The following is a 25990-nucleotide window of genomic DNA, read 5'->3' as shown; positions in this document are numbered from 1 at the left end:
TCTACAATAGACTGTATACCCTTCTGGAAATACTGCTCTATTACCCACCCCTTCTCTTAACCATGATTCCACTCGTATCACCACATAAATCTCATAAGATTCCATCAATGTATTGAATTTTAATTGCTTATTTGCTACAACTGACAGTTTACCAAGAGCAATCTCAGATGCCCTTCCTCCCTAAAACTTGACTGTTTTAACTGGGTAACTTGAAATTCCTTACTTTCCTGGGTTTCATTCTCTAATTGACTGAGCCAGCTTGAAGTACAGCTGGCTCCTTCTACTTGTTTTCGTGCTCGTTATTATAACTCAAGAGAGTTGTCTTTTTTAGAGCACATATCTTATGTTTTATAAAATAGAGAACAATATTTGCAATCTTTCATTTACCTGAATTGTTTAGATGAAGGCCATGTTTTGTGTGACAGTGTCTCTCGAAACTGCTGCATTCAATTACCCGGGTATTATGGAAATGTTTACAAATTTTAACCATATTTGTATGAAGTTTGACCACTTCAATGTTCACACGCGATTCTCTACTAAGATCATGCCTGTGGGGTACATTCACTACAAAGATGTTAGTGTGAGTCAGTTTACCTAGTGTACATTTAAGCAGAGAACTGATATTCTTGGTGTCGTTGTGAGCTACGTCGTTCAACCCGCTGATGATCACTACTGCATCACAACTTCCAAGATTTCTTGCTTCCTGCTCCATGTTTTCCAGTACCTTCTTGATACGGGCCCCAAGATAGATGATGGCTGATGCTGCAACATCTTCACTGTTCACTTCCTTTGGAATTCCTCTTGTGTGGCTATCACCACATATAAGAATATTCAACATTTTCACTGGTGGATGTGTGGAATTTTATGCCTAACTTTGCCACATCTCGTAACGGAGTTAGAGCTGTACGTTTGGCTGTTTCCGCTAAAATAAATCCCTGGGTAATGCTTCATTCTCTCAGAGCTGATAATCTATTTTTGGTCTCAATTAAAAGTTTTCTTTGTCTAACTGTATACTTTTCCTTGTAGAAGCTGAAACAACTTGACACCATATGATTGAATTCACAAAGTCATCTGTTTTCACTTTTGATTCCAGTATCAGTATCTTTTCCTTTAAGATCTCATTCTCCTCTTATAATGTTTGTAATTCCTGTTGCAATAAATGTAGAATTACAACTACATTATCATTACCTCCATCCTCCAAGAAATGACATGCCAGCGATTTTTGACGGTTGACTGTTACTGCTACTCGCCACAGCTCACATATGTCCAAGCATCTTCATTTTCAGCATAACCAGCACTACATATATGCTGAAAATGGTACCAAATTAAACACTTTTCACACTGGATACTCACTTCTTATGTACACCACACTCATTCCCAATTATTTTACAAGAGAACTGGGAGCTACCTTCGCTGACACCATCTTAAAATGATCGTGAGCAAGACTTTGGAGTTCAACGTAGGGAGATATTAGTGAAAAATTTCTCAGTAATAATGTATTCTAGGGCATTAAAAAGAGATCTCTATGTCTGGCAGAGATTGAACAAGTCAGAGGAATAAAATGAGCCTATCACTATTGTACCATCAAAAGCGAATTTAACATATGAGAAAACTGACTTTTTAGATTTTGAGCTGTTTTACCTATTGTACACTAAAGGTGCACCCGACATTTCCTCGTATGTATGTTGGGTATTCAGCCCGAAGGCTGGTTTGATTCTCTGCAGCTCCGCCAACAGCTGTCATAAACAGCCTAGGCGTCACTGAAGAGGCGTACTAGGGAAATGAGGAGTGAGGTAGTTTCCCGTTGCTTTCCTCACTGAGCCAGCCGCTGCTATTACATATCAGTCTGCCAAGCCCACTGAAATGCATGCAGCAACCAACCCTATGAGCGATATTTTTACACCATTCATAACAGAGACTGGCTGCATAAGGAATGGTATTACTAGCATTACTCATACCTCAGTCACTTTCATATTGTCAAAGCCAAGGATGAGACTGAGACAGGTCAATGAAAGTAACAAATTTGATATAGCCCATACCAGAAGACATAGTGCACTGTAAAAACTACATCTTGCCAGCAGATAAACTTAACAAATGTTCTAGCAGATATGTTGGTTAACCCTAAATAGGCCATTTCAGCTTTGTTTCAAGTCCTCATTTTGTAACAACAAAATACAGCTGACATCTCGAGTCTGCTTGTAGATACGTTATAATGATAAACCATCCCCACAACCCATGGTGTACACTTATCTCGAAAGCTCACATTCCATAGATACACAGGCAGTTTCCTTCTACGAAAACTTTAACTTAGGAGGCTCATGTCACTAAAATATCAAAACTCTGGTGTGTTTAAAAGTTATGGAGGCAAGGCAAAGTTATGTGCAGGGTCCTACAAGAAAACTGTTAAAAATTTAGTGAGATACATGGAATGGTATACAACTGCATATACAAAATACAAGATATTTTACCACATGATTCTTCTTCTTCTTCTACAAATTTTCTCACATCTCAATGGCGTGAACTGGGTCGCACATATGGATTTGACCCTGCTTTAAAGTCTGATACCCTTTCTCTGGAAAGGATGTGCCTCTGTTCTGGTTCTAGTGTAATTTGTTTGCAGTGTATTTGAAGAGAAGAGTATAGGGACAAACACAAATAACCAGTCACCAAGTCACACGAAAAAACCATTCTCTGTAAAAATTCTGCATCCGACAAGGACTCTGAACCAAAGGCCTCAATGTAGACTATTCATCTAATCGACCATTTTCAATCTTTTAAACCCAGTACACATTGGCTGAGTCAACTGAACTACTTGCCATGAAAATTTCAAAAAATCTGCTGTTGCTTTCAATGTTACCAATAGGTTTATAATGGAACTTACAGCAGTTTTCTAAGGAGGCAGTATGCACCAGGTATTAGTTCACGGAACTGTGCTACTAATTTCACCAGCATTTCCAATGAACACTGTCCTATACTTCCGTCCAGCCCTATCACAAGGTAAACTTCATACTGAGTAACATATCGAGCCATACATGCTCAGCTTAACCACGCGGTGAATGACTGCTTGAGATAGGCTTATAGGAATTTTGACACATGGTGTGTACAGATGTTTTAATGACTTTTGGCTTTGAAAATATGTCAGAACCTTCTTTTAACTTTGATTGGTACGAAAACCATATACAAATCTCAGTATGTCACTACGCCGGTTCTAATTATTATTTTATTAACGCAAGATGTGAACTGGTGTATAAAGACTTTTGTGCTTTGATAACATTTCAAAACCTTCTCTTAATCTTGGAATGTACATATTTCAATGTGTCACTACACCAGTTTTAATTAGTATGTCCTTGCTCATTTGTCTGCGATTTGTTGTATGGCTGATGATGACATTTAAATGTCGAAACCGGTCCCATGTTAAATAAATGTTGTAAATAACATCTATACAACACGTAATTAGTATTGAATAGGTTGAACCTTATAAATAACTCATCTCTGTGATCTCAGTTCAATATGGAAACAACAAAGAAGCTTATATCTTTGGGTACCGATCAGTCGGCAATGTTTTTCTTTCACTTGTATATCAAATTTCTGCTGCACGATGGCAGCATAAGCAGTACTACTGGAAGGATTGAGGCTTTCACTGCCTAGAAATATCAATAACATGTGATATCAGAGAGATTTTATAAAAGCTTTCTTTCAACGCATTGTATGTTTCGTACATAATACCCCTGCACTCTGCCGCTTTGTGTCACTTGCTTGTTATCTCATTTGTTTATACGTTTCTTTATTTTATTCAATAGTGTAAGGATGGATAAGTATATGAAAAATAATTAAAATATGCAATGTTTAATATAAAGTGATTTGTTAGAGAATAATTTATCAACTGATTAGTGTTCAAAGTAAAGAAGAGGTTATTTATTGTGTATTTAACCTATGTGTGCATAATTTTGTAAAAATTTTGTAATTCTCAAAAAGTATCTACTATCAGGAATTGTAAAAAGCATTAGTTTTCATTCAAAATTAGTTGAATATTCTCACAAAGTTCTCACCCATGATAAAAATACACTGCAAATGTAAAATTACGTCAAATTTAAAAAATATTTTTAACACATAATTTAAAAATGTGTACATCTTTAAATAAAGAAAATGTAACATTAACGCAATTACAATCATACTCACATATTCTCTATTCACCTGTGTGCTATAGAAAAAAAGGAACAAGGGATTTACCTCAAAAAATGTAAGTAGGAGAATATCATTTTAGTGTGTGCATTTTCAATAAAATTAGCTTTGCATTCTTAGTGCAAACACTAGATTAAAGCACGGCAACAAAGGGGTTAAAGATACATTATCCATCACGGAAGACGATAGATATCCATCATATTATCGATGTTCATCACCGCTTTCTAACACGTAATTTGTAGCCACCATTTTGTTGGCCATATGAGATCCTACATGTTTATTACAATCTAATACATATCTCAGTATTGTGGGTGAAATGGTGCAATATTGTGATGGTTGTAGCAGAGAGGGACAGGATTCAGAACTCTTCACTGAAACTCACCCTTCATTGGGGTCTTGTAGAGAAGGAGTAACTGAAAAATTATTTGACAGCTAAGGGTTAAACTCTTATCACAATAAAGTTATCTGGAATGATACTTACAAGTGACATATTTGTTGTTCCTTCAAGCCAAACTGGCTCCTCTTTGATCTCTACTTCCATGTCCATGTCAGAAGGTGCTGGGATTGCAAAGAAATTCAACAAAATTTACACTGAAACAAAGGCAAGAAAATTATTATTACAATATTTGTTAAAGTCATCAGTGCATAGACAAAGCAGCAAGATTGTACTGTTGATAATGTGATCATATAAATAGTCTTCTGGTTTTTATGACTATTCATAGCATTATCATACCCATAGGACATACACTTTAACATAGAACTAAAACTGTAGGGATATGAATTTCATTTCATTTTTTAAACTATGGACTCTTCATGAAAATAATGTGACCAGACCAATTGTTTATCACCCTTAATACCTGGGCCCATATCCTGGTTTGATGCCCTTTTTCATGACACTAAACTGTACTAATATCTTGATTTTGATATACCCAGAACATCCTACATATACTGTAGTCTGTAATATTTTCCTCACATCTTCCTAGGATTTTTATCCTCTGCACATCAATTCAAAACTAACAGAATAAGTGCCCAGTTTCTCAAGATACATTCTATCAATCTTTGCATTCATATGATCAATTTTTTCCATCAACAACTTTGGATAACATTACGTTTCAAAAACTTCAGTTCTGTTTTTCTCAGCACCTATTACAATCGATATTTCATTTCCATAAGATTTTCAATCTCTTGAACTCAAGATAAAAAAGAACAAAACACAACTCTCAGTTCACTTCATCTTTGTAAATACATGCAGATAGGTGGTTTGTTATGCACAAATGTGCCCACGTGTTAAGAGAGATAAAAAGACAATAGCAAAATGTTGTTGCTTTGTGGACCATTTAGAATTTGTCACTACCTAATGCTGTACCAGCCAGATGCACAGCTATGTATTAGTATTTTATAAACATGTATTTTGTGTTCAAGAGACTGAAACACTTAGAGGTTATTTCAACTAGGTCAACACCGAAAAAGTGAAATTTAAACACCGTGACTTTAGAAAATAATTCAAATATGAATATGGTTCACGGTACAGGTTACTGTAGTTATGTCCTAGTTTGTGAACCGTGGGCAGTGGCTGAGTGGCCTAGTAAGTGGTCACTGGTCGCTACAGGATGGCAGTGGGCATCTCGGACATATTCAGAGTCATAGCCTTCCTTGTGCTCAGACAGCTAGGATTATACAATCCACCAGTGGTTCCTAAACTGTTAAAGGGGAGATCCTCACTTGGACTATGTGTAAGTAGGGTAGCATCCTGCTTCATAAATTTACTGAGCTCAGAACATTTTAAGCAAGCTTCGGACTTATGGGAGTTACGGAGTCCCATTCCCATTTGACAGGCGAGGGACTACTTGGAAACAACCTCGCGAATGAAATGGAATTCGATGCGAAGCTATCAATATTAATGGGGTCTATGGAAGAAAGTAGAATTGGCTGAGTCAGCAAAGATGATACATCTGCATGTGCTAGGAGTAAGTGATATTTGCGTAAGGGGAGATAACAAGGAAGATATAGGAGATTATAAAATGTACTTGATGGGTGTTAAAAAGAGAAGCGGAAAGTATGGGATAGGACTATCTATTCATCAGGAATACTACGTTACACTACATAGTTTCTGTTAGGCACGTAAATGAGCGAATTATGTGGGTAGATTTGGCAATTGGAGAAATTAGGAGGAGAATTGTCTCAGTGTATTCACCATGTGAGGGTACAGACGAGGATGAAGTTTTATGAAGCATTGACTGACACCGTAGTCAGGGTCAACAGCAGGGATAGGATAGTGCCAATGGGCGATTTCAATGCGAGAGTTGGAAGATAATGGGAATGGGAAGCATTTGCTGGATTTCGGTGCTACTATGGGTTTAGCAGTTACGAATACATCCTTCAAACATATCACTAATTCACTGCTACACTTGGGAGGGTAGGGGAACCCAATCCATAATAGACTATATCTTAAAATGATTTTGAAATCAGAAAATCTGTTAGGACTGTATGGATTTTCTGAGAATTTTTCGATGATACAGACAACTATCTGATCTGTACTGAACTAAGTATCTCTAGGCCTAGGATAGAGAAAGTGAAATCTGTCTGCAAATGAATAAGGATAGAAAATCTCCAGGATTAGTAGACAGAAGTACATGGGTATGATTAGTGAGAATTTCCGAACAGTGGACAGTAAGCCGGTTCAGGATATAGAAACGGAATGGGTGGCATACAGAGATGCTGTAGTAGAAACAGCAAGGGAATGTTTAGGAACAACTATAAGTAAAGATGGGGAAAAAAGCAAATATCTTGGTGGAATGATGAAGTGAGAGCAGCTTTTAAACAAAACAAAAGAAGGCTTATCAGAAATAGCTGCAAACAAGGGCTGATGCAGATATGGAATTATATGTAGATGAAAGAAACAGAGGGAAACAAACACCTGCTAATCCAAAAAGAAGTCATGGGAAGGTTTTGGTAATAACATGGAACGGCTAGGTTAAGCAGCAGGCTATCTTTTCTGGACAGTAATAAAGAATCTTAGGAAGGGGAGGAGGAAAGTGAAAGTGGTAAAATTATGGTTGAGGAAGTGAAAAAGTTGGTAAATAAACTCCTTTTTCATAAAGCAGCAGGAATAATAGATGAAATTAGACCTGAAATGGTGAAGTATAGTGAGAAAGCAGGGATGAAATGGCTTCATAGAATAATAAGATTAGCATGGAGTGTTGATTCAGAATGGATAAAGGCAGTAATTGCACCTATCTATAAGCAAAGGAACAGGAAGGATTGCAACAACCATCGAGGTATCTCACTAATTAGTATACCAGGAAAAGTATTAACTGACATCCTGAAAGGGAGGGTGTGATCAGTGGTTGAGAGGCCGGTGTGGTTTCAGACCACAGATTTTCAGTATGCGCCAGGTAATTGAAAAATGCTACGAGAGGAATAGACAGTTATGTTTATGTTTTGTATATCTAGATCTAAAGAAAGCATATGACAGGGCACCAAGGTAAAAGACGTTCCCCATGGGATTAAGGGTAGATTATTAAAATCAATCTGCATGTATGCTGACAATTGGGCTGGAGTGAGAATTGATGGTAGAATGGTTCAGGGTACTAACAGGGGTTAGACAAGGCTGTAAACTTTCACCCTCATTCGTAGTTTACATGGATCATCTGCTGAAAGGTATAAAGTGGCAGGGAGGGATTCAGGTAGGTAGAAATGTAATAAGCAGTCTGGTCTATGATGAAAATTTGCTGAAAGCCTGCAGTCTAATATCATGGAACTTGAAAACAGGTGCAATGAGTACCATATATGAAAATTTTATTATTATTATTATTATTATTATTATTATTATTATTATTATTATTATTATTATTATTATTATTAGTATTAGTATTAGTATTTAATACATTGCAAATCCCAGTGGCAATGCTCACTTACAGTTATGTAATAATAAAGTTAACATAATTACCCAACAACAACAACAAACAAACAACAAGCAAATCCATGGAAAGAAAGACTAAACTGTTGTCTGTAGGCAAGAAATCCAAGAGAATTTAAGGTTAGGTTAGTGATACAAACCTGGCACAGATAATTTCAAATATTTAGGACGTGTGCTCTCCCCAGATGGTAATACAGTAAGTGAGATTAGATCAATGTGTAGTAAAGCTAATGCAGTGAGCTCGCAGTTGAGATCAACAGTATTGTGTAAAAAAAGGAAATTAGCTCCCGGACGAAACTATCTTTACATCGGTCTGTTTTCAGACCAATTTTGCTTTAAGGGAGCGAAAGCTGGGTTGATTCAGGATATCTTATTCATAAGTTAGAAGTAACAGACATGAAAGTAGTGAGGATGACTTTTGGTACAAACAGGTGGGAACAATGGCAGCAGAGTACTCGAAATGAGAAGATTTAGTAAGGCTAAGTTAGGAATGAACTCAGTGGATGAAGGTGTGGGCATAAACCAGCTTCAGTGGTGGGATCATGTGAGGCGAATGGAGAAGGTTAGGTTACCCGGAGAATAGTAGACTCTGTTATGGAGGGTAAAAGAAGTAGAGGGAGACCATAATGATGATGGTTAGACTCAGTTTCTAACAATTTAAAGATAGGAGGTATAGAACTAAATGAGGCCACAGATGCAAACAGAGGATTGTGGCGACATTTTGTAATCACAGAGGCTTGCACACTGAAAGCTGAAAGGCATAACGATCTATAATGATAATGTATGTAAGTCTGAAGTAGCAAATTTCTGTACGTTCCATCAGCTAACACTGTGAGAGCAAAGTGCATTGGACATGAAGAAAAATGCTTTCTTGTCTTTAGCATCTTGCTCACTTGCTCCTGCAATGCTGCCGATCTTTATCGATGCACACTTTCTTTACTGGTTTTCACATATCTTGGGAAGGACACAACCTAAGAGTGTTTAGTAGAGATCCTCTTGAAGGGAGTTTCATAACAAACCATGGGTTTTATTGTTCTGCAGGTCATAATAAAACACTCTTCACTCTCTTCACTCTCTTTGGATAGTTGTGATACAATTTAACATCGAAATAAAGTATGAATTTTCAAACCTACGAGAAAGAGAAAAATGTCCTAATACAACAAGAAGTCATACATACATACATACATACATACATACATTACCATTATAGACTGTTATGCCTTTCAGCGTTCAGTCTGCAAGCCTCTGAGAATTTACTAAACATCGCCACAATTCTCGATTTGCAACTAGTGTTGTGGCCTCATTTAGTTCTATACCTCTTATCTTTAAATCGTTAGAAACAGAGTCTAACCATCATCGTCTTGGTCTCCCTCTACTTCTCTTACCCCCCATAACAGAGTCCATTATTCTTCTAGGTAACCTATCCTCCTCCATTCGCCTCACATGACCCCACCACCGAAGCCGGTTTATGCGTACAGCTTCATCCATCGAGTTCATTCCTAAATTAGCCTTTATCTCCTCATTCCGAGTTCCCTCCTGCCATTGTTCCCACCTGTTTGTACCAGCAATCATTCTTGCTACTTTCATGTCTGTTACTTCTAACTTATGAATAAGATATCCTGAGTTCACCCAGCTTTCGCTCCCATAAAGCAAAGTTGGTCTGAAAACAGACCGATGTAAAGATAGTTTCGTCTGGGAGCTGACTTCCTTCTTACAGAATACTGCTGATCGCAACTGCGAGCTCACTGCATTAGCTTTACTCCACCCTGATTCAATCTCACTTACTATATTACCATCCTGGGAAAACACACAACCTAAATACTTGAAATTATCGACCTGTTCTAGCTTTATATCACCAATCTGACATTCAATTCTGTTGAATTTCTTACCTACTGACAGCAATTTAGTCTTCGAGAGGCTAATTTTCATACCATACTCATTGCACCTATTTTCAAGTTCCAAGATGTTACACTGCAGGCTTTCGGCACAGTCTGCCATTAAGACTAAGTCGTCAGCATAGGCCAGGCTGCTTACTACATTTCCACCTAACTGAATCCCTCCCTGCCATTTTATACCTTTCGATCCATGTAAACTACAAACAGCAAAGGTGAAAGATTACAGCCTTGTCTAACTCCTGTAAGTACCCTGAACCAAGAACTGATTCTACCATCAATTCTCACTGAAGCCCAATTGTCAACATAAATGCCTTTGATTGATTTTAATAATCTACCTTTAATTCCATAGTCCCCCAGTATAGCGAACATCTTTTCCCTTGGTACCCTGCCATATGCTTTCTCTAGATCTACAAAACATAAACACAACTGCCTATTCCTCTCATAGCATTTTTCAATTACCTGGCGCATACTGAAAATCTGATCCTGACAGCCTCTCTGTGGTCTGAAACCACACTGGTTTTCATCCAACTTCCTCTCAACGACTGATCGCACCCTCCCTTCCAAGATGCCTGTGAATACTTTGCCTGGTATACTAATCAATGAGATACCTCGATAGTTGTTGCAATCCTTCCTGTTCCCTTGCTTATAGATAGGTGCAATTACTGCTTTTGTCCAATCTGAAGGTACCTAACCAACACTCCACGCTAATTTTACTACTCTATGAAGCCATTTCATCCCTGCCTTCCCACTACACTTCACCATTTCAGGTCTAATTTCATCTATTCCTGCTGCCTTATGACAATGGAGTTTATTTACTATCCTTTCCACTTCCTCAAGCATAATTTCACCAACATCATTTTCCTCCTCCCCATGAGCTTGACTGTTTGCAAGAAGTCAAATGTGCTGAAATTAAACTCCTTAGAGTTTTCCTTTTCATAAAATTACATAGTAGATAGTACATCATATCCAACCACTGGACAGCCTTTCCAAGGCCTCTAACTAATTTCTACAATTGAGCTCCAATCTTGGTAATTTTTTTTTTTTTTTTCTAGTTGCTGCAACAGAGATAGGTCTTATGGAGACGATGGAACAGGAAAGGCCTAGGAATAGGAGGAAGCAGCCATTGCCTTATTTAAGGTACAGCCCCAGCATTTGCCTGGTGTTCTTGGTAAACTGCCCAGGGTTTCTCTGCTTATTCTTTTGCCATGCACATCTCCTATTGCATGTCTACAAGTAAAAAAAATAAATAAAAGCCTCAATTTCTTACGTTTTGAGACATTTATGAAGGGTTAAGTGCTGATTATTCCATATATTAAAAGGTTTACGACCCTTGTTGTGTTCCTGGCAACATTACAAGATTACCAATGAACAGAATAATATGACAATGTTGCACAGTTAAGGGACAAGTTACTGTATATTTTCTTTCTGCCTATGTCCAAGCAGAAGTTTTATTTTAGAGAAAACGGTCAACAGATATCTAACCAAATTGAAACATAATAAAGCATGCAACGAGGTGTTCTAACATCTACGGACTAAGAACTCGTAGTACTTCAGAACAATTCACCACACCATTAAATATAGGCTAGATATCCATGTATATTGGAACAACACAAGACGAAAGAAAACCTGTTGGCAGTTGTAAAGCAGAAGCTAACAATTTTCGAAAAAAATAAAAACGTTATTGCTACGACAAAATAAGTAGAATTCTGAAACAGTTTAGCCTGATTCCTGATTGATGAAGATTATTTGGAAAAGAAAGACCCAGTCAAGTATGCATGCTCTGCATGTTACAAATATAATGAAGTATTAAAACTACTTTAGGCAGAAAATAAACATCTCGTTTCTACTTTATGAAAAGTGTACTGAGAAACGAAGCTCACCGCACTTATTTCCTAAGACGTTATGGATTATGTTCTCTATTGAGACGTAGAATATAGGCAAAAGTGACTTCGCCAAAAATAAGGCAGAGGTTGTGGACACGGTGTAAAATCATAGAAATCGCAATTTCCTATTGAAGAAAGTCTCAGAGAAATAACACAATTAACGGAATAAAACTGTTCAAAAATATCGCGGTATTCCTTAAACGAATCAGACAAATCAATTGCATACAAATATCAACTAATAACATACCTGCCACTTCGAAACAAAACCGAGGGTAGCAGTATTTACTCGCACACTTTGTAGTGATAGACTTGTGTACAGCAGCATCATCATCATCATCATCATCATTATCATCATCATATTATTATTATTATTATTATTATTATTATTATTATTATTATTATTATTATTATTATTATTATTATTATTATTATTATTATTATTATTCGCTGGGGCCATCAAGGACCACGTTAAAGGCCACCACACACAGAAAGCTAAGCTAAGCTACGCAACGCTATGCTACACTAAGCGATGCCAAGCTGTGGTGTGCTATGACACGAATAAAAAGCTAAGCTAAACTACGCTAGGCAGCACTTTTATTGATGCGCTGCTGTAACTAATCAATTACTCTCTCTGCTCGGTGGCATGATATTTCTTTTTTCTTTTCTTTTCTTTTTTTTCGAAGGGGTTCGACTGACTGTGATTGTGTTGATGTGGGGGCGGACGGAACAGATGATGAATCAGATATATGTGATAAGGAGTGTAGGTCTTTGCATTCCGGATTCTCAGTCATCTGGGTGGTTACTTTTTTTTTTTTTTTTTTGCTAGGGGCTTTACGTCGCACCGACACAGATAGGTCTTATGGCGACGATGGGATAGGAAAGGCCTAGGAGTTGGAAGGAAGCGGCCGTGGCCTTAATTAAGGTACAGCCCCAGCATTTGCCTGGTGTGAAAATGGGAAACCACGGAAAACCATCTTCAGGGCTGCCGATAGTGGGATTCGAACCTACTATCTCCCGGATGCAAGCCCACAGCCGCGCTGCCTCTACGCGCACGGCCAACTCGCCCGGTGGGTGGTTACTTAAGTTATCTCTTGACCTCGATATGTTCCCTGCCTGTCAATGTTTGAATGTGTGCTATGATGAAAATTAAGCTATTAATACACATGCAAAGGTATGTTAAGAAATGACACATGGAGATCTGTTTATGGAGAATGAGCATATTGAACTGTGTGTTTGAAGCACAAGGCAAGGCCAGTCCGCCTTGTGCTTCCAACACAATTATTCATGTTGTTCATTTTATTAGTGAAATGTTTATACTGTCTTAGCTGCAAAATTGTAAATAAAATGAGTAAAGCCATGTCAAAAATGTATTCTTCTCAAACAATTAGAACTCTCAAAATTGTGATTATATTGCTAATTTATAAAGAGTAGCCTACTCACAATCAATTTGAAGTACTGTACTTATTTCCTGCCAACAGTTTTCCTTTCTTGTCAAGTCTCTGTAGTAATTTGATGACGTACGGTATCATAAAGGCAGGGATATATTTCCACCTCCTCAATTAGCCGTTCTTCTTTTGGCCTGTTATCCATTGTATTAAAATAACGAAGCACTACCACAAGAGACTCACACGACACTTCTAAACACACACGAGAGCCCGCCAGACCAACTGCTCAGAAATGAAAAGCGCATGCGCCAGGCCAGCTACAGCCAAGAAAATCGCCTGCCTAGCGATCTGTCTAGCTTAGCTTAGTTTAGCATGGCCTAGTATAGCTTAGCATAGCGGCCTGTGTGTGTCATCGTACTTAAATGCATTGGGAGCGATATTTTTCATAACACCGCGTAGCTTACCTTAGCTTAGCCTAGCTTTCTGTGTGTGGTGGCCTTAAGTCTTGTTGCATTTGACACTGAACTTGGCCTTCTTTAGAGCCCAAATTTCCCTCATTCATTCTTTGTGAGTGGGCCTGCTTACGCTCCTCTGTCCAAGGGGCACCGTGTCTTCTCTTCGGTTGCTCGTCTCGGTTTAGCCCGTTCGTCAATATTTTCTTGCGGAAGAGATCTCTGTTAAGGGCGTCTTCAGCTGAAATATGTAGCATTTGCAAGTCTCCTTTGGTATTTCTAAACCAGCGAATTGTGGTTTTGGGATTTGAATTAAAAAAGTGAAAGATTTCTTTAGTTAACTTTCTTCCGTCCATTCTTTTCAGATGACCGTAAAATCGTGCCCGTCTTTTTCTGATTGTGTCGGCAATTTTCTCTATTTTGCTGTAGACTTCCTTGTTGGATCTCTTTTGATAGATTCAATTTCTCTACTTTGATTCCAAGATTCCTCTCACAATTTTGCGTTCTCTTTTCTCCAGTTCTCCAAGGAGTCCTTTGTTGGCATTTAGAGACAGGGTTTCGGCTGCATATAGAACTACTGGCTTCAGAACTGTTTCATAGTGACGTATCTTGGTGTTTTGGGAAAGGCATTTTTTGTTGTAGATTGTGCTCCTGAAGTGCTACTTTGTCCAGTCCATTTTTCATGAAGATCTCACCCAGGTATTTGAATTTGTCTATTCGGGTGATGTCCCCGTATTTTGTATGGAGTTTTGGTGGAGCCTCTTTGATGTTAGTCATTACTTCTGTTTTCTCAAACGATATCTGCAAACCAGTTTGTTCGGCAATTTCCTTTAAAATTTCAACTTGAGCTCTAGCGGTGTCTATGTCGTTTGAGAGAACAGCAATATCATCGGCAAATGCTAAGCAGTCTGTTGCGATCCCCTTGGATTTGGTTCCTATTCTCAATGGACTGTAGTTGGTTTCCTGTAATCTCACCCGCCAGGTTCTAATGATCTTTTCAAGAACACAGTTGAAGAGTATCGGGGATAGCCCATCACCTTGTCGGACTCCTGTTTTGATGTCAAAGGAATGCGAGCACTGCCTTCGTAATGTCCAGGCCGTACTGTACCTCTGATGACGTCACGCTTTGGGGGGCGGCTTGAAGGCGATACGCATACGCTCCGCTTGAATAACACACTCGTTTAAATTACTTAAATAACTGTTAACACCTTATAAAACCAAAACCTACCCTCAAATATTTGTTAATTCTGACGTTCAATGCATATCCTTCTCCGTAACGTTCTATTTCTCGCGTATATACGTTCGTTTGCGTGAGTACAGCCTAACACTTTGAGACATATTGTTGCGATTTTATCCATTTTATGGTCAACTGGAACATTCACATCATACACACTGACAGAAAACATGCAGCCAATTACCATTACTATTTATTACAAATATAAATTATTTCTGTATCTCACTGTTTCCACTCCATGAACACTGCAGCTTTCCTGGACCTCTTACAGGAAGTTACACAAGTATGGAGTAGGTCTGCTCTTTTTGAAGCACTTTGTTGAATACACAAGTCGGTGTGAATTTTGGAAAAGTTATTTCAAAATATATTCACCCAAATATATATAGGCCTACACTGTCCGGCCAGGTCTTCCAATTTCTTCCCGCAGTCACAAATGACTAGGGAATCTGCCAACTGCATTTACTCCAAAGCAAGGGATTTTGTGACACACTTAGGATCGTCTGATTTAGAAACAATCTTATATGTATCTGACACTAACACACAAAATACTTTGTTCACCTCAATTCCAAGTTCTATTGACATGTCTGATGGATACTTTAAGCCCCTTCGATTTAGGAAATTCAGATATCTTACTTCTGGAGGTAATTCATAAATAATATCTGAATCTGCCAGAAGATAAGATTTACATCAATCACACTGCTGTTTGATACTCATAATTTTTATTATTATTATTATTATTATTATTATTATTATTATTATTATTATTATTATTCTTGCGTTCCGGCCTTCTAAGGACCACGTTACAATTTCAATTGTTCCTCCTTAGTTGTTCTTTCCTTTTCTTCCAGTATTCTTTCATTGTTTCACTGTGTTTCTTTTTCCTGTCTTCAGTCCACTTTGTGCCTGTTTTCTTTTCCTTCCTCCTTTGGAATCCTTCCATTTGTAAGACTTTCTTCCTAAAAATCTTTCTTTCCAATAATTCTTCTTCTCGTATGTTGTTCCTTTCCAGGTCTTTCTTGACTTCTTGAATCCAGGTGGTAGTTGATTTCTTTTCCCAAAGGTACTTGAAGATTCGTGTAGTTAGTCTATTGTCATCCATTCTGTAAATGTGTCCAAGAAATAGCAGTCTCCTTTTTCTTATTGTTTCTGATATGTTTTCTACGTTCTGGTATATTTCATTGTTACTTCTTAATTTCCAAAACTCTGCAATTCTTGGAGGACCTAATATTTTCCTTATAATTCTTCTTTCTAATATTTCTAATTTATCAAGCTTGTAGTTCAGTGCTAGACATTCGCTGGCATAAAGGCATTCTGGTTTCACTACTGTGTTGTAGTGCTTTATTTTAAGTTTCCTTGATAAGCACTTTTTGTTGTAAGTATTCTTAGTTATACCGTATGCTCTTTCCATCTTTTGTATCCTCTCCTCTATAGCAGATTTTTCTAAACCATTTTCTTGAATTGTCTCACCCAAATATTTGAATTTCTTTACCTTTTCTATTCGACCAATATCCGTTGCTAAAAACTTTGGGGCACTTTTTATATTCGTCAAAAATTTTGTTTTCTCGGCAGAGATTCTCAAGCCTGTCATGTTGGCTGTCTTTTCAAGGAGATTGACTTGCATTGCTGCATCTGTAAGGCTTTCTGAAAGTATGGCAAAGTCATCTGCAAATGCTAGGCAATTTATTGCAACACCTTTGTTCTTCTTCCCCAGCATGAGTGGCAATATTTTAGATTCTTTCAGTTTTTCATTCCAAATTCTTACAATTTTCTCCATGACACAATTGAAAAGGAGTGGAGATAGACCATCGCCCTGCCTGACATCTGTATTTATTTTGAAAGGTCGAGATACTTCACCCATAAATTTTACTTTCGAGATAGTGTCTGTAAGTGTTTCACGAATTAGGTTTGCCAATTTAGTTTTAACTCCAAATTCACGGATTACTTTATCTAGGGTTTCCCTATCAACAGAGTCAAAGGCTTTTTTAAAGTCAATAAATGTTACAACTATGTCTTTGGAGTTTATTAATCTGTGTCGAATTATAGATTTCAGATTGAAAATCTGTTCGGAGTAAGATCTTCCTTCTCTAAATCCACCTTGATATTCACCCAATTGACTCTCCAGTGTCGATTTTACTCTATTTAGTAGTATTGTTGAGAATATCTTGTAAGCAACTGGCAAGAGAGATATACCTCTGTAGTTGTTGACATCCTGCTTGTTACCCTTCTTGTGTAATGGGTGTATTAGAGCCACTTTCCAATCCTCTGGGATCTTTTCTGTTTCCCAAATTTCTTCAAAGATTATTTGTAGATCTTCTATAATTTTTGGTTCAGCCCATTTTAATAGTTCAGCTGTTATGGAGTCTTCCCCACTAGCTTTGTTATTTTTAAGATTTTTTATTGCTTCCTTTATTTCTTCCGCTGTTGGAGGTGAATCAGCTTCTAGATTTTCCTGAATTTCTGAAAATTCTAATTTATGATTTGGGTCAGGGCAGTTCAGCAGGTGTTCGAAGTGTTTTGCCAGAATCTCACAATTCTCGGCATTGTTAAGGCCAATATTACCATTTGCATCTCTGAAGCAAATGCTCCGGGATTGATAACCTTTCAGGTTATTCTTAAAGGTCTGATAGAAATTTCGGGAGTTATTTCTTACAAAATTATTCTCAATTTCTAATAGCTGCGATTATTCAAAAGATCTTTTAACCTGCCTTATTATTCTTGTTGTTTCCTTTCTTTGTTGTTTAAATAGCTCATAGTGTTCATTCTTTCCAGAACATTTCCATTTTTTCCACTTTTTCACTCTTTCCATAAGTGCTTCCTCACATACGTTATTCCACCATACTTTCTTTTTAGTTTTAACTGATCCAAATACTTTCTTCGCTGCACTATTAATCTGTTTAGATAATTCTGGCCATTTGCCATGCTGAGTTATTTTAATTTCTTCCTGAAAGTTTTCTATAGTTGCTTGTGTAATGTTGAGCCTATCTATGTTGTATTTCATTAATTTTCTCGGCCTTCTTTGATTCCTGCGAGGTAGAAGCTTTAGCTTAATTTTAGAGAGGTAATGATCGGAGTCAAACTCCCCACTTCTTATTACTTTAACATTCATAATTTCCTTAATACTTTCTTGAGAAATAGCTACATGGTCCAACTGAAACTCACCTAACATCGGATTTGGGGACACCCATGTTTTAGCCTTTCTTGGAAGTTTCTTAAAGAAGGTCGACATTAATTTTAGGTGAAAGGATTTACAGAGATTAATTAGTCTCATGCCATTTTTGTTTGTTCTTTTGTGTGCCGGATATGCCCCTACTGTTTTGCTGAAAACGTTTTCTCTGCCTACCTGTGCATTAAAATCACCGAGTAGAATAATATTATTATTATTATTATTATTATTTCTTTTCTTTTTTTTTGCTATTTGCTTTTCGTCGCACCGACACAGATAGGTCTTACGGTGACGATAGGACAGGAAAGGCCTAGGAGTTGGAAGGAAGCGGCCGTGGCCTTAATTAAGGAAAACCCCCAGCATTTGCCTAGCGTGAAAATGGGAAACCACGGAAAACAATCTTCAGGGCTGCCGACAGTGGGGTTCGAACCCACTGTCTCCCGAATACTGGATATTGGACGCAGTTAAGCGACTGCAGCTATCGAGCTCGGTGATACTCATAAATAAGGCTTGCATTTTCAAATACACCGAATTCAGATAAGCCGTAGGTCTGATAACATAAAAGTATAGGGCCTACCTAATGTTACCCATGTTTATGACATAATAAAAAATTAACTCACCATCTGGACGGGACACTCTTATTTCTCCCAGGATGTGATATGCAGGAAAGTGCTTAATACACACAACTGTATTGTGATTAACTATTAAATTCCCCCTGGGAATAGCCTTCTTCCATAACTTAACTCGTTCTTCATCAGAAGGAAACACAAATACCGGAGTGTACCAGTACCCACTAATACTACAGGCCTTACAACAGATGTGTCGTGAGGTATGTGACGTCACGGGGATAGGCAGACGTGGCCAGTCGACGACCCAGCGTTTAGATCACAGCAAAGAGAGAGATTCCTTGGAGGTGAAAGGAGGAACTAAGCATAGTAGAGGTGCCAACGTCTATTATTTCACCCCACGTATGGAATATTAATTCCACGCTCAGCATCGTAAATAAATGTGATTATAATGAACTACAAAGAACAGCGAAGTTCATTAATGAATAAAAACGGTTAAATGTATTTCGAACCAATTTATTTTCCCTTCCCTGCCTCTTCACCTGGAGAAAAATTGAAGTTTCCATGTTGGCACCCCTACTGTAATGAGTATCATCAAACATGGCTGCTATGTTGAGTTGTGCGTGAGGAACATGCGACTAAATAATGCTGTGCTGAATCTGTTTAATACTGGCGTATGGTCGAAATAATTAGTGTAGTGTATCGGTATTACAGTTCGTAGAAGAATGGTGTTTAATTGTTCCGTTCCCCGCTGCAGGGGAAATTATGATAAAGGATCCCGTGTAGCTGTGTTTTCCTTCACAAGCGATGAAGGACTTCGCAAGATATGGGTTAACGCAATACGCCGAGATAATTTCCAGGTCACGCAAGAATTCAAAGGTAAGCTCAGTACTTATATTTTGAAAATTCTGTTCCTTTTAGGTTGTGAGCTCTTATTTTTCACTTAAAGGTCTAGGAAGCTTGTTATACCGTATTCATTATCTCTCAAACTGAACCAGGTGATAAATGTGAACATTTAAGATTTATAATATTTGAGTCTAAGACCACCCTAATTTGAACCACACACACCAAGTTGCTGTCCTGTTCCACATTTTAACTGCCCACCTTGAGATGATTATCCGTAGTTAATTAATTACCTCACTGTTTTCTAAGGTATTAGCATAACAAATTAGACTTTTCTTTTTCTTTTTAAGGTCTGTGAACTGCATTTTAGTGAGGACCAAATCCTGAGGCATAGTGACTGCTATGACAGTAAGACTGGAAATAAGTATTGTATACCTCTTCAGAAACCTCGTCTGAAACAGGGAGCAGTGCCAACAATTATGCTCAACTGCCCCTCTTATCTCTCTTCCACTTCTTCGTGTAGAGAGAGTGGTGATCAAAGAAGAGAAAGGTTGGAAAACAGGGATCTTGAAACAGCATTAGCAGAAAGTTTGAAAACCCATGCTCAGTACCAAGACAAAAGGAATTTCACTGACTTTCAAGGTTTTCTTCAATGTCTCCTTAATATCCAAATTTTAGATGACTGGATCTGTGTTAAATCAGAATCTAATGTTTCATTTGTCCTACTCGAGACATGCAATATTCCCACACTCCTAGCTTCCATTGTGGTAAAAAGTGACCTGAGTATGTCCTTACATGTGGGGAAAATGGAACTTAATAACCTAGATAAAAGAAAGTTTCCTATAATAGTTAGTAATATCAATGATGTAGCAGATTGGACGATTAGAAAATCAGGATTTTATAAAAGATCATTTTCAGTTTATTAAGGACAGTTTAATGAAGTTATCAGAGCTACTTAAAGGAGAAGAATCTAGTTTGATCAACTTTATATGTGAACAGTTACTGTTATTTAATTTACCCAAGAATCATTATTCTTATTCATCAGATTTCCTCATTTTTTGCAGCATTTTATTTTCTATTTCACCTCATGCATATTGATTTATGAGAAGTTCAGGCTATTTGATACTGCCCCATCCCAACACACTGCATAAAATTTGCTCAGCATATAATACCAACCCAGCTATGGAGCAAATTGACAAGAATTTTCTCCTTTATATAAGGCAGAAATATAAATTTCTTAGTGTATCAGATAATATTGTTTCACTAATGGTTGATGAAATCCATCTGAAACCTTACCTAGATTATACTGGTGGTAACATACTAGGTGCTGCATATAAGTTAATTCCTCAAATGCTGCTGCTAGTGCTCAAGTTTTTATGATTCAAAGTTTATTGTCATCATTCAAAGATGTAGTACACATACTTCCAGTCAAGAAGCTCAATGGTGAGGGCCTGTTTCAATTTATTAAGAAAGTGGTTTGTGGATTACATGCAATAGGTTTTAAGGTCATATGCATTGTAACTGACAATAATGCACTCAATAGAAGGGCTACGTCTTTTTTTGCCTCACCACCAAAATTATCAATTGTTTATAGGCACCCATGTGATGACAACAAGCCTCTTTTCTATGTGTTAGATTCTGTTCACATTCTGAAATGTATTAGAAACAATTGGCTTAACCAAAAAGATGTTGATCAGTCGATAATGTATCCCTCATTTGAGACATTTCCTCAGGACACTAAGTTAGCAGTGGCCAAATTCTCAGCCATTAAGACACTTCATGACATTAAGAGTACTCAGATTGTAAAATATGCCAACAGGCTGAACTTGAAGTCACTATTTCCTACCAATCTTGAACGTCAAAATGTAAAACTTGTACTGAATGTTTTCAATGAAATGACTATTCAGGGGCTGGAAGCTCTTGGAGAAAGCAACAGAATTGTAAATTTTAAGGCAACTGCCACTTTCATTAAATTAATTTGTACATGGTGGAGAATTGTAAATGTAGGATCACCTGGTAGAGATATTCGTTTTAAGGATATCTGTCAAAAACCATTGTCAAATCCAAGTGATGAAAATTTCATATTTCTGGAACGTTTCTTGTGTTGGTTAGATTTCTGGAAAAATTTACCAAACCGTGCAAGTGCTCTGTCAAATGAAACACATCTAGCCATATCACATACTACTCATGCCCTTTTAGAAATCACTAAATACTGTACTCAAGAGCTGAATTTCAAATACCTTTTGCCAGGTAAAATTCAATCAGATACACTTGAAGCACGATTTGGTAAGTACAGAACAATGGCTGGATCTCAGTACCTAATATCTCTGCGACAAGTATTTGAAATTGAATCAAAGATAAGAATTCAAACTCTATTGTCATTGAAAATTGCATCTAATGCTTTTGGTGAAATTGATCTGGACCTGGATTCATTTGAATGTGATCTCAAACTGGATGACTTTGAGGTTAGTCCCCCAGATGTTGACCTTTACTGTGTAGATGTCAGTGAAGACCAGCTTTTATCCATTCAGGAATATTTGCCTGTTATCACATATTTGTCAGGATATTGTGTAAGAGCAGTTCTTCGAAGGTTGAAGTGTGAAATTTGTAAAACATCACTCGTTTTGGATAGAACGTTATCATTAACAGATGATCAAGGTAATTATGAGCTTATAAAAAGTGTTGACAGGGGGGGCTGCATTGTCCCAACCCAGAAGTTGTTAATGCCATTATTTTCACTTACTTGACTGTCAAAACCTTGGTATCTGAGAAGTATGAATACTTGTTTATGAAGCACCCATCACAGCAAAATTTAGTTGTAACATTGGCAATGTCTGTGATTAGAAAAGAAGGTGTACTTCTTGTGGAGTTGCCATGTACTCAAGATGACCATACTCATGAAAAAATTCTCTCTTACATTGTAAAAACAGGATGTAACATATTCCTTAATAATTATGTTAAGAAACTTAATAATGTCCAGAGTCGCATACATACAAAGAGGAGGAAGCTTAACAGTCTCATAGGTTAAGGGTACTAAATTATCTTGTAATAGAGTGGTTCTACAGTAAGAGGATGAAATGTTATAATGTAGGCATACCCTGTAAACTTGGCTATTATGTTGTCATATTCCACCCTTTAGTCAGTGATAAACTGGTTCAGATATTTTCATAAATGCAGTGTAGTGTAATTCAAAAAGTATCATATTTTTAAAGTGTTCTTCAATTAATATAAAGTGTTCATTCCTATCAGAATGGCAACAGAACCAGAAGATGTATGTATTCCTGCAAAGGAGAAAAAAATCTTTAAATTTTAAAGTACTGCCTTAGTGAAAAACTTAGTAGTTCACTTTCAAGCTCTATGCCAAGGTTGAAATTGAAATTAAATCACATCATGTTTTTAATGAACCTAAATCTTTGCACAGTTTCATTAATGAGTGTCCTTGAAAAATATTAGGTGCTTGCATACCCTTTTAAATGTGTCTTGTAATTTTAAGAATTAATATCTTGCAGTGACTATGGTTTGGATGCATGATTATATTACCATGTATGCTGTAAATTATTTCTTAAAAAAATATACTCCAAACCTTTGCATATTTCTATTGACAATGAAAAAATATTTTTCAAACATTATCTAAATGGCCAGTGGTACTTTATAGCCAAGTTAAAATATTTTCAAATAGATACTTTTAATTTTTGACATGTTGAGTTTGAGAGTACATAATTTAGTATCAGTACTTCCATGTAATCTGAATTTAATCAGGCATTTCTGGGCTCTAATTTTGTGATATTATTAAGCCCATGTACTCATATTCTGAGTGTATTGTTGTTGATTCACTGTTTCAAGGTTAGTCTATTGCTATAAAAGGCTTTACTTCCATCATCCTAATTGTATGCTAGTCTGTAAGTTAATTTGTCTTCAACAAAACATATTTAAAAATTTTCTTGTAATCTGAGCAAAATTTTAAATTTCTTATGCTAAGAATTTCTTTCCATATTATGCTATTTTCTTAGTTAGCCAGCCTAATTTGTCTTCCACAAAAAAAATAGATTTAACATCTTTCTTGCAATTTGTGCAAAATATGCACTTGTTGGAATTTTTAGATTTCTTTTGCTTAGAATTTTTCCTATGTTATGCCAGTTTCTAAGTTAAATTGTCTTCCATAAAAACATATTTAACACTTTTCTTGCAATTTGACCAAAATATGTTTAAACCAGTGTGTTGGAGAGAAAGAGAGCTTTTACATTAACGGAATGTGATTGACAGGGTATTACTTGAAAAGTAAAAAATTAAGTTAATTACGGCATCTTGCCACTAATGGAGAAAAGAAATACGGAACATCTAGGACAAATGTCAGATTATTTCACTGGAAGACTTAAGGAAAATTTCAGTGGATTTTCAGTAATGTTTGTGGAATTATTATATTATTATTCTTATTATTAAACATTGAAAATTTACAGGATTTAATTTCATCTAAATAAACAAATTAGTTTAAACAAGTTTCTGTGAGAAAATTCCCTTGATTAAGAATTAACAGTTCAGAAATGTGTATTGATGTAATGTTTGTACAGAAGAATTAAGTTATTTAACTAAAACTATGTTATTATTGTTAAATTGTTGTATTTCCTGTTATGAATTCCAGCATAATTTCTTCATCCTCTGTGAATCATTCCCCCGTTTGTATTCCATTTTTCATTTGTAACTAATTATTTCCATTATGTATAATATCCGATTTGTTTCTAAGTCAGCACTAAGACAGAAATATTTACCAAAATAGTAAAAATAAAATGTTCTAAATAAGAAATAAAGGGAGGTTTCCGGCACGTTGAAGAGTCTTAAATGGGACGAAATTCCAGTTTACTTTGGCTTATAATTAGTAGTATATACGAAAGACCTTGATTATTAATTAATATAATTATTTTATTTTCCAGTAAAATGTTAACTGATACTTCATGAGTAAAACGTAGGTTAATTACTAATCACCAAGGGTCATAAAATTATTATTAACTAAAAAATGGTAACAATCAAATTAAAACCCCTTATTGTTATTTACTATCAATCTGAACTTTTATGAAATTTCCAGAAAACGGAGTGCGCCATCTCTCCGCCTTTCTTCTGCTTTAATTGGTCTCGGTACAACTGAATGTGCTTTAATACCCTGAAAGAGCATCTTTTGAAAACGTTTTGTAAAGCTCACAAGTTCTCATCATCAAAGTAATTCGTTCAACAACCACTGAAGTGCCGTTGCGCGCTTCAGGAGTGACTGCCTATCCTTGTGACGTCATCAGCCGTGCTGTGAGGCCTGTTGTATTAGTAGGTACTGAGTGTACTCTCCTTGTTTATAATAAATTGGCTTTGCAGCCAGGCACACAGCAACTCTTAGGCATGGTGATTTCCCTCACAGATCATCTTAATTCAAGTATATACAATTCGTGGTTAATAATAAAACACAGAATGCACTAACTCAATTAATTTTACACTATAAATATAACTGTACACAAATAAACTACAAAATTAAAACACTGAAGAACGATCTTCTTAACCTATAGCTTCACATAAATACACGCTCACACTAAGTTTTCTTCACTAATTAACGACTTTCCACTTAATAATGCAGTCGATGACGACTCACTCTCACATATATCTGAGTGAACACGCGGCCATCGTTAAAAATTTCAATAAAACTGCGAAAATCTATGTTTAACTCTACTACCTCCTGTGCTAAACTTCCCTCCTAACGATCAGCTGATTGCTTTCCCGCGCTCGTTACAGTACGGCCTGGACATCACGAAGGCAGTGATGCGAGAGACATCCGTGGAACTTCACCTTGGATTTTGTATCGGTCAGGGTGGCTCTAATTAATGCCAGCAGTTTCAAATCAACTCCAAATTCATTTAAGATGTTTAGCAGGACTTCCAGGTCTATGGAGTCGTACGCTCTCTTAAAGTCCACAAAGACAGACACATACTGCTTGGACCTTAGTGTACAATATCTGATGATCGTTTTGAGATTTTAGATCTGTTCAGCTGTTGAGCGACCTTTTCTGAACCCTCCTTAGTATTCGCCTATTTGATGTTCGACTTGTGCTTCCAAACGCTCCAGGATGGCAAGTGATAGAATTTTGTAAGTCACGGGTAGCAAAGATATTCCTCTGTATTTGTTGATGTTCTTCATGCTGCCTTTTTTGTGTAATGGATGGATCAAAGCTATTTTCCAATCTTCGGGTAGGGTCTCCTTGTTCCAAATTTTTTCTGTTTGCTTTTGCAAGATATCAAGTGATTCCTCTGGGGCATACACTGACTGACAGAGCAAATGCAACACCAAGAAGGAGTGGTCAGAACTTTATGCCAATTGCAGGGTAGACTGACGTCACTGAGGTATGCTCATGATGTGAAATGCGCCGCTGTGCTGCGCACGTAGCGAACGATACATGGGACACGGCGTTGGCGAATTGCCCACTTCGTACCGTGA

The 25990-nt window shown here is 37.0% G+C and overlaps 1 protein-coding gene across 3 annotated transcripts in view; it reads right to left on the bottom strand.

The window, feature by feature from the left end:
* Positions 1-25990, bottom strand: part of LOC136865915 (gastrula zinc finger protein XlCGF57.1-like) — a 174763-nt gene that overhangs the window by 92782 nt on the left and 55991 nt on the right. The window contains exons 1-2 of one of the 3 annotated variants that reach the window (XM_068226898.1): positions 12127-12206; positions 4664-4773 (exon numbers count right to left, since the gene is read on the bottom strand). In XM_068226898.1, the coding sequence (XP_068082999.1) occupies positions 4664-4729 (66 nt within the window). In that variant the 5' untranslated portion in view covers positions 4730-4773; positions 12127-12206. Of the gene's footprint in view, positions 1-4663; positions 4774-11876; positions 11994-12126; positions 12207-25990 lie in introns of those variants that run through there. The other 2 variants (XM_068226896.1, XM_068226897.1) reach the window with 2 other exon arrangements.

Source organism: Anabrus simplex, chromosome 3, assembly GCF_040414725.1.
Source record: "Anabrus simplex isolate iqAnaSimp1 chromosome 3, ASM4041472v1, whole genome shotgun sequence".
NCBI classification, from domain to species: Eukaryota; Metazoa; Arthropoda; class Insecta; order Orthoptera; family Tettigoniidae; genus Anabrus; species Anabrus simplex.
The sequence above is the reverse complement of the archived record's forward strand: the minus strand, read 5'-3'. Positions and strand labels throughout refer to the sequence as shown.